This window comes from Protobothrops mucrosquamatus, unplaced genomic scaffold (genome assembly GCF_001527695.2).
Source record: "Protobothrops mucrosquamatus isolate PMUCROS unplaced genomic scaffold, P.Mucros_1.0 scaffold3598, whole genome shotgun sequence".
Classification (NCBI taxonomy): Eukaryota; Metazoa; Chordata; class Lepidosauria; order Squamata; family Viperidae; genus Protobothrops; species Protobothrops mucrosquamatus.
Window position 1 is genome coordinate 12,018 of NW_015389561.1, and position 10,411 is coordinate 22,428.

General features: G+C 39.8%; 1 protein-coding gene across 1 annotated transcript; it reads right to left on the reverse strand.

Moving 5' to 3' along the window:
* Window positions 1–2,723: 2,723 nt before the first annotated feature.
* LOC107297933 (mas-related G-protein coupled receptor member H-like) lies at window positions 2,724–3,653 on the reverse strand. Its single transcript, XM_015827299.1, has one exon. It carries the CDS (start codon window positions 3,651–3,653, stop codon window positions 2,724–2,726), a length of 930 nt encoding a protein of 309 aa, XP_015682785.1.
* Between the last annotated feature and the right edge of the window lie 6,758 nt (window positions 3,654–10,411).

Sequence of the window (10,411 nt, forward strand, 5' to 3'; positions counted from 1 at the left end):
TATTTGTGCATGTTGCTCTGACTGATTATAGACCACAATAAAACTGAAGTTGAACGTTGTCATGGTTTCAGAACTTAATAGTAAGATGGGATAGGAATTCCTTGTTTGAACTTTCTTGCGTGATTCTATACAGTTACATTATTTAGTCTAAAAATGTATTATTACATTAATATCCTACCTTTCCTCCAGGAGTTCAATCTCTAATCTAGGTAATATTCTTGCCTCCAGTTAATCTCCATAACCACCCTATAGAGTAAATTGGCTGAAAGATACCAGCTGAAAGATACCAAACTCACTAGTGAGTTTCCATGTAGGGTGGACTTGAACTAAATCTCTCAAATCTTGGTCCATTTTGTGGCCCAGCTTCACGAACAAGGATGAATTCCAGAGCACATGACACATAGCTTGTGGGTTTGCTGCATGCATCTGCATGCAAAAGTTTGAACACCCTGGATCAAGCACATACTAGCTTAGTTGTTACCAATTGCTATTTTAACTCCTGCCTTTCCATAATTTTTTCCAGAACCAATTATTCCTCCTTGTTGCAACATTTAGACATTTTGTAGGATAGCGATTATAATTTTCAGATAACAAAACTAGTAATGACTCTTTTCTTGTTTTCTTTATCTCTTCGTGATTTTATCCTATTACACAGATTGCACGTAATTTAAAGGTTCTTGAGTAATTCTACAAAAAGAAGACAATAAATAATCCAGAGGATATTTAGCTCTGTTTTTCAGTTCCTATTTCATGAATACTGGCTGAGACTTGCTCTAAAGAATCTTGATATTCCACTTACAGGTAATCCTCAGCTTACAACAGTTCAAAGTTACATCACTGAAAAAGTGACTAATGACCATTTTTCACACTTACAACCATTGCAGCATCCTCATGGTCATGTGACCAAAATTTGGATGCTTGGCAAACAGGTTCATATTTATGACCATCACAGTGTTCTGGGGTCATTGAACAACTTTTGTGACCTTCTGACAAAGTCAATAGGTAAGTTTCACTTAACAACCGGGTTATTAACTTAATAACTACAGTGATTCATTTAACAACATTTAACAAGAAAAGTGGTCAAATGGGGCAAAACTCACTTAACAAATGTCTCGCTTAGCAACATAAATTTTGGGCTCAGTTGTGGTTGTAAGTGGAGGACTATCTTTAATTGTAAAAAGGCTTGACCACAACAGTGGGAGACCCCCAGCTTCTGCCCAAAAGAGAAAAGGCACTTGATAAATATGGGAAAAAAAGAGAAATAGAATAGGCAGGATAGGAAACTAGGGGGAACGCCAGAATGCTACATTCCAGGAGTGCTTAAATGACAATAGATTGGCTGGTAAAGAAAAGGCCAACAACAGACTGGCAGACCAGTTTTTTCATTCCTAGTCAGTTATGGACAATTTGAGCTTCACTAAAGTTAATGCTAGTTGCTGTGGTATTCTTTTTTAAAAATATATAAATACACAAAAGAAGTATCTAACTGGACAATGTATAGTTACAAGCTGATCATTTTTACCACTGAAAAAATACATTGTTCTTATCTATAGCAAGAAAGTGCTTACAGTATTTCCAAGAAATACGCTGGATCTGAAAGAGCAAAATCTGTGCAAGTTACTCCTAATCTGTCAGGTGTAAAAAATCAGGACCACACATTAAACTCCAGTTAAGTTGATTTACTGCTCATGCCTATACACAATAATCTGGGCAAATAAAATCAGCACTAAATTGGCACTAGATAAGGGCTAAGAGAATTCAAGGGGGGTGAGGTGGACTTGGATCACTTGTTGGAACATAATGACTCCAACTAATTCCTCTCTTGACTCTGCTCCCAGGCTCTGCCTCCTCTTCTCTTACACTCTTCTCTTTGAACAACGCTTTGAACAATCAGTTCAACCAGCTCTTCAAAGTAGACCAGTCAAGAAAGAGACCCTGGGATTCCAGGAATGCTATGCTATGGCATAGGGCATGTTAATTTTAAAACGCCATCCAAAACCTTCAAGTCCCCTTTTTAAGGTCAACAAGGACAAGATGTGTCTTTTCTTGGTCCTTTTATCATGTTTTCAACAACCCTGGGGTCGAATAATTGTTTTACTAGTCTTACTCCTCTTTTCAGTGCCAGAGTTAAAATCCTCTGTAGTATGGAATTTAAACCATATTAAGTTGTTAAATCCAATTCAAATCCAAAAACATATGCATGTATTGATGCAAATCAGTTGAAATCTATCACATATCCAAATTGTCCACAAGTCTAACTATGAATCAACTCTTGCTTCAGCCCACTTTGAGGAGAGTCATTGGTTTTTCTTGGTGATATTTGGTGAGAGGAGAAATAAAATCAGGGAATCCACCAATTGCTTTCCTTAATATCTGCATTCTATCTGCAAGGACAGTACCATTTGCTGGCCTCATTACTAAGGCAGAATAGGGACTGGTCATCAAGGCAGCTCAAAGATCAGGTGTTTTTTTTTAATGCAGCCCTAAATGAAGTAGCTAAAGGGCAATACTTTGATCACACATAACGGCTAAAGATTTGAGATGTGTTGTTTGTAGAAGAGGGTAAGCATAGTATAGAAACATGTAGGTACATTAGAAGTAATGAGCAAAGCCAAACTTTATGCAATAAACGTAATCCATTTATTCTGGAACTCAAGGCAATAACAAATGGCATAATTTTTGATAGCATCCCTTTGGTACAATCTTCTCGAATAAGTTCTTCCCTACATTTCTGTTGTTCCATCATCCAACAAAGCCCTCTCAAGTAATGTTTGCAAAGGTTTTTCACAATCAGTCGGTGTCTTTGAATAGCCAACTATCAGGTAGACGTAGGGGTTCCCACTGCTGTCAATGGCATCAAGAAAATGAAGAATGAGAAAGAGAATTGGAATATGGATTTTTGGAACCCAACGGGCTATGATTTCAATAATCCTCACTGAAGCAGCAAAGATAAGAAACAGAAGAACTGTGGCCACTATAGTGATATCAAGTCTTCTCAGAGGAGTTTCCTGGGATACACTCAGCATTCTTGTGAAAATAAGATATGTAGAAAAGACCATGATGGGAAGAAAAACAAGGAGGTTGATTATTACTCTGGCCATTTTTGTAGGCTCACAATGATGATTAGCTTCCATAAGTAATGTATCAGTCTCCAAGTAGCAAGAATAATATAATATGATGGCTAGCAGGCCAGACAAGACCCACAAAATGGTACACATGATTTCTGAGAAATGCTTGGGCCGGTGAAGTTGATACCAGGCTGGAGAAAAAACCATGACGTATCTTTCAGCAGTGATAGCTGTTAGCACATAGGTCTTGGCGTTGAATCCAAATGCATGTGCCAGCTCCATTATATTTAACGAATATAGACTGATAGGAACAGCTTTCAAAAATAAAATAAAAACAATAACATAGTAGATGAGTACAACAAAATCAGCCACTACCAAATTTAGGAAATACACAGTAAAGTTAGTTTTCTTGATTGAGCAGCAGAGAAGGCAGAAGATAATTGCATTCCCAAGTAATCCTAAAATGCAGATTGGAATTGAAATTACCATAATTGTTTTTTGTAAAGAGTATCCAGTTTCCAGTTCTGTTGCAGCATAGTTATGTTGTCCAATAGTATGGAAAGACAAAGAGTAAGTTTCTGCCATCTTGCAGCTATCAGTTTGTGATCCTTTTCAATCTGCCAAAAATCAAACACAAAAAGTATTAGTGAGATGCGGCAAAGTATGTAGGTAGGAAAACTTAAATGAATCAACTTTTCAGATAGGAATGCTTGTTCGATTGTCTCTACAAGATTGGGTAGAAAAATCTAACCTAATCATCATTTTATTTTGGCTGAATGTTTTGTACTGGATCTTCATTTAGAAGGCACACAGATAATGCTTACAAAAGATGGTATGACCTTTACAATTTAGCAGTAAGGTATAGCATAGATCAGTGGTTCTCAACCTTTTTAATTCCGTGACCCCCAACTGGTCGTAAGTCGAGGACTAAACTGGTCGTAAGTCGAGGACTAAACCGGTCGTACGTCGAGGACTAAACCGGTCGTAAGTCGAGGACTAAACCGGTCGTAAGTCGAGGACTTTCCCTGCCCGCGAGCACCGCGCATGCGTGGTTCCACCCCCTGCGCCGGCCGAGGCGTAGTTGGCAAGTGGCAGAGACGGAGCAGGCCAACCACCAGCTGGCCCAGCTCAAGGGAGGTAAGGCACCCGCCGGAAAAGGGGGAAAAAATAGCGGACAGCCTTGCTTGGCGACCCCCGTGAAATGGTCGATCGACCCCAAATGGGGTCGCAACCCATAGGTTGAGAACCGCTGGCATAGATGATCCATGATTTTACCAGGAAGTGTCCCTGCAGTTTTATGGCAAGATTTCAGAAGTGATTTGTCCTTGTCTCCTTGGACTGAGAGGGAGACTGGCACAAGGTCATCCAACTTGATTTGTGCCTAAGGCGGGACTAGAACTCATAGTCTTTTACTTTCCAGTCTGTGCCTTAAATGTTACCCTAAACTAGCTCCATGAAAATATATTAATTAATCAATCAAACAAAAAACTATAAAAAAACACAAATCCAAATAAAAAGATTTTTGCATGAGTAGGGAGGGAGAATAGAGTGGGACCTAATCTGATGTCCCTTAGGAACATGTTGCGAAATCTGAAAAGCTACTTAAAAAGTTCCTTGTTGGAATGACACCTAAAGGCCTTAATGCCCAGTGTGGGCATGTATATAGAAAAGTTACTTTTCAAGTAGTTTAACCCAGGAGTGGGCAAACTTTCTGTGATTTGGGGACCACATGGGTTGCTTGGCCAGCAATTCTGAGAGCTGAATCCACACATCTTAAAGTTGCTAAAGTTGAGAGATACTATGCTAGAGGCTGGCACCAGCTTTCTGCATGGTTTTTTTTTCCTATTAAAAGAATCTTTTTAAATTCAAGTGGGGTAGAATTTGATAGCAGCCCAGTTTAGCATTTTGAGATCTGTAGCTGCAGCATTTGATAATAAACTATAATTCATGTTACTTGGGGATTAAATAGGACACATGATTAGCGAAGCGTGAATTGGGAATTATGACATTTTCATCTTAATAAGAACTTATGAGACAAAGAACACATCAATTCAGAAGATTGCAAACAGCAATCATATGACTGTGGGACACTGCGACATAATTGTGAGCTGGTTGCTCGGTGTCCAAAGTGAGATCCCGTGACTCTAGGAATGCTGCAGTGGGCTCAACTATCAGGACCCATTATAAGTTACCCTTGTTTAGCACCACCATAATTTTGAATGGATGCTCAGCAATGGTTTTTCAATTAGGATTGACTGTATCTATAGTTAATATTATAATGAAAGACCCATGCTTTGGGGCAGTGGTGGCGAACCTATGGCATGGGTGCCAGAGACAGCACGCAAAGCCCTCTCTGTGGGCATGCACGCCGTTGCCCCAGTCCTAGGCCTTCAGCTGGGTTTTATAAAACCTTTTCACTTTAGGCCTCCGCCGCAGTGTACAAAAAAAAAAAGGTTCAATCAATCAGTGAATTTCAACTTCTCCCAGGAAAAAAAAAGATCTTGCAAAGTTGGAATTGGTTGATTGAACTTTTTAGTCCCACCCAGTCTGCTGTTACCACCGCAGCCACGCCCACCCAATGGGCCACACCCACACGGCCCCCGACGATGCATAAGTGGGTTTTGGGTTGCAGTTTGGGCACTCGGTCTCTAAAAGGTTTGCCATCACTGCTTTGGGGCATCTGTGAGGGCAGAGAGTAAGAGTTGAGATGGTGCCTATGACCATAAAATCAAAACTCCATGTGGCAAATTACATTAATATGGGAATGAGGCTTTAGTCTCACAGTTGTGGCCCTTATCTTAATTTTTATGACATCCTCTCTTCCCCACAGATGCACTACAAGGACAGGAACTACACAAGATGCAATCAGTCATGGTCAGGATGCTATTGAGGACAAACTGGTTTTTTTTTATTACATATCAGTCATCTCAGAATAGAAAGAATTCTCACTCAGAATTAAGACAAGAGGAGTAGAGATTCATACTTCTAGTAACATGAAAAATAAAAAAATAGTGTTTCTTTAAGGGTAATAATGCATAATTTGAGGGCACCGTTTGTTACTGGCATATTCATTGCAATTATGAGTTAGCAGCCTATGTGAATAGGGAAACAGGATTTGTTAGTTCCTTAAAGTTCTAATCTAATCTACTAGAAAGGAGGGAAAACAAACAAACAAAAATGGTCAAATATATGGTCATAAGTATTTTGTTTCTCTGGAATACTGCCTCTTAGTTGTGTGGGGCTTGTTCAACAATCTGGGACACAGTAATTAGGAAATGGTCTGTTCACAGTCCTGCAGACCCCCTCCATATTAAGAAGTCAACTCTATTCCAGAAGACATTATATTTGATTGCTACCAGTTCTATTTTTTTTTCTGGGTAGATGACTAAATCCATCTACTGTATATCTAACTGGTGATTTAGGAACTTGTAACTTAATCAAGGAAGAGTCTCTAAATTATGTATCACCCAATACATTCAAAATGTATCAACTTTCTATAGATGAAAATAAGATTTTCATCCCTTTCATCTGTTATTTCATTTCCCTTTCAATAATCATGTGCTCAATTACGATAGCTGGCAATTTAGCCATGATGGAATGTTATTATAATAAAGCCATGATGATGTGACCAATGACAATAACAACATCATTATCAAGTTGGTAAGAACAGCAGCTAACTACAAAACTAAATTTTACCGTTACTACACTCCAGTTCCCTTTCAGTCTTGTCTGATTATGCTTCTGCCTTCATATGAAGCTTTACTGCTTGCTGCAAAAGTATGGCCAACTACATGATAATGGGGGTCCTGTGTAATAAACAGAAGATGATATTTTCATGACCTCATAGAAACTGTTAGCTGCTATGTTGCAAAGTTCACAGTCATTGTCCTTCATATCAATTGAGATCTAACTTCATGATTTTGGCTGAAGTCTCATTTGATCAGTATGATAGATGAACTATTCTTAGAGTCAAAAAGAGCATTAGTTTTTTTTGCGGATAGTCCTCATTTTCTCAGCAACTTTCGATGTTATCAGCTGTGAGTTTCTGCTGGGATGGCTTGGATGGCATGAAAACAAGATCATGAAATAGCAGTGATTCTGTTCCTTCCAGGTGGGAAGATTCTATAAGAATCTACTCTCTTTGAATTCTTCACTTTAAATAGGTTGCTTCTTTTATGAATTTTGGGTTTGATTTCATTAATGGAAATGAATAACATGAGACTCAAGGTAGAAATAAATTAACCCCACAAACCCATGGATGGCCAATATGTCTGTTTTGAATGGGGTCATTCTATGTACAGAGGATCATAGTAAGATGAGAAATACCCAAAATCCAGCATTATTGCTGGATGCCAGAAGGAAGTCATGGCTAGAAGTGTTACTCCATTAAATTTTAGTTATCCCCACTTTATAGAGGAATCTGATGAGACTGCCTCTCTGGTGATGGTTATGAAAGGTCTAAAATAATAAAAGTGGCAGTTGTGACTTACTTTCTTATACCTTCCCCTTTCCGGCATGCCTACTTTTACCATAGTTTGGAATTTTCATTGGTTCATAACCCAGTAGTCTATTTTGTTTTTCTTCTGTGCCATCATGCCAGTTTTAGGAGATTGCCTGGACCAGTTCTTACAATTTTCTTGGCAAGATTTTTAGAAGTGCTTGCAATTGCCTCCTTTCTAGGGCTGAGAGAAAGCCACTGGCCCAAGGCCAATCAACTGGCTTTGTGCCTAAGGCAGGACTAGAATTCATGGTGTTCTGGTTTCTAGGCTGATGCTTTGGCCACTACATCAAACTAGTTGTCAGCCTAATTTTAATGAAGTATAAAGTATAATTTCAAGTTTATTATGGGCTCAAATTCAGGCTACCCAAATGGTCTCATTTTAGATCATTATTTGTTCTTTTCTCTGTCTTTGATGAACATTATGCTGTTTTAATTAGTAAATCCATTTATATTAACATTTACCAAAAAAACAGAAGTTGCTTGGGAGATTGCCTTGAAGAAAGAATGCAAAAACTGTTGAGGTCAATTTAGCTGTAGGAAGGATGAGGGGCGAGAAAAACAACAACACGAGATAACTCTGCCTTGATTGTGTATGCATAAGAGGGAATAGAAGAAAACTCTAATAGGCTTTGAAGATTTTGTAATTATAACTTATAGCAATAGCAGACCTTATATCGTTTGTTCCTTGACCTGCCCCACCTTGACGGGTTGACAATATTTGGTATAATATCATGTGTTTGATATCATTGTGCTACATGTAATGTCACTTGCACTCCTCTCCAGCACATTCCTACTTCTAGAAGTTGGAATATCCAGCTCATGTGGTAGATGTGCATGGAGAGCAGCAAAAATGACCCCATATAGGACTTATACCCAAAACATGTTTAAGTCATCAGCCACTAATCAGGTTGAATTACCTTACTAGTGATTCTGACAGCACACGATCACATTAACTTAGCTGTGAGCTTGGAAGCTTGTATTCTGGATCCATCCCCCTCTTGGCTGGTTAAGGCTTCCAAGAAAGTGGCATGGTTGGGTGCGTGAGGGGGCTAATATCTATTTTAGGGAAGGGGTGGTTCTGTCAGGCTGGAAAGTGGTGGTGAAAAGCCCTCTTCTTTAACCAATTGTGTTGAATTACTTTTGTTTTTGACTCTTGATGGGGTAGCACTTACCGAGGCAGAATTGATGTACAATTTGAGGATCTTCCTGGATTTGTAACTCCTGCTCAAGAAGCAGTTGGCAGCTGTGGCTAGGGACCCTTTGCACAGATATATCTTGTGTATCAGATAAGATAAGATAACCTTTATTGTCATTTTTTTTACTGTGGGCACAACGGCACACATCAAAAATGAAATTTAGTTGCCCGCTCTCAAAGTGAAACACATACATGACACACACCTAAACATACTATGAACAACATATGTATAGACCCACACCCCTACATATACGTAGCAAATAAATATTAAATACTGTCCATCTTGAATATATAACGGAAGGAGGAAGCTTGAGAGTTCACAAGATTAATGCTGTATGGAATGAAACTATGGCTGACTCTGGATGTTCTGCTACAGATACCACGAAGCCTCCTCCCAGAAGGTAACAAGGAAAACAGGTCGTGAAGAGGATGTGTAGTGTCCCAGATAATCTTACGGACCCTGCTCAAGCAACGCTTCTGTGCTATGTACTGGATAGGAGGGAGGGAACTGCCAATGATCTTTTCAGCCATTCTCACTACTCTTTGCACCGCCTTCCTGTCTGAAGCAGTGATGCCTCCAAACCAGACTGTGATGCTGTATGACAGGATGCTCTCGATCGTCCCCCTGTAGAAAGTGGTCAGGACAGGGAAAGGAAGATGTGCTTTTCTCATGCGACGCAGAAAATGCAGGCACTGCTGTGCCCACTTCATCAGTTTCTCACTGTTGAGCGACCAAGTCAGCCTACTTGTTAGCTGCACACCCAGGAATTTGATGCTGGTAACCATCTCCACAGGTGAATCATTAATGCACAGAGAAGTGTGGCTGTTCCTGCCTTTTCTGAAATCGACAATGATCTCTTTGTTTCAATTGTGGACTTGGATGCCCTGCCCAGGATCACTCATGCCTTGGTCACTTTCAAGTTGGACTATTGCAATGTATTCTGCATGAGACTGTCTTTGGAGACCTCCTGGAAATTACAGTTGGTCCACAATATAGCCTTTGGCATAGTAATAGACACCCCTCAGTTTGCCAAAAGTATACCATTGCTGTGTGAGCTGAATTGCCTTCCAGTTTCTTTCTTGGTGGAATTCAAGGTACCATGGTAGTTATCACCTTTAAAGCCAGGACATTTGAAGAACTTCCTCTCTTTGAGGGTATCTGCCCAGTGAAAATAATATGCAATGAAGAACTGTATGAGAAGAAAATGCCCATATATATATATATATATATATGATAAAAAGCAAATAAAAGCCGAGCACCAAGAGGAATAAAATTTAAAAGTTTAAAAATTTAATGAGCCGAGCTTTCGTCAGAACCATCTGACATCATCAGGGCGTTAAAACAGCAGTCTGGAAGAAACCCTTATAAAGCGTTGATCGCCTGCATCCGGCTTCTGCTACGTGTTAATGGACCCAGCTGTTCCTGCCGTATTACGGGCAAGGTGCCTACTCCAGTGCAAGGGGTCCCTTTAAGTGCTTTGCACCTTCTATCGCCGATTTTCTCTACCCCCGCCCTCCAGGTGGGGGGAACCCTTTCTATCCTCCCCGTCTGGAGCGCACAAATTCCTTTCCTCTCCCTTTTCTCACTGCTCAAATATGTTGTTTCCATCCCCCCCACGGGGGTTATCACTGACCCTCCATCCTCCC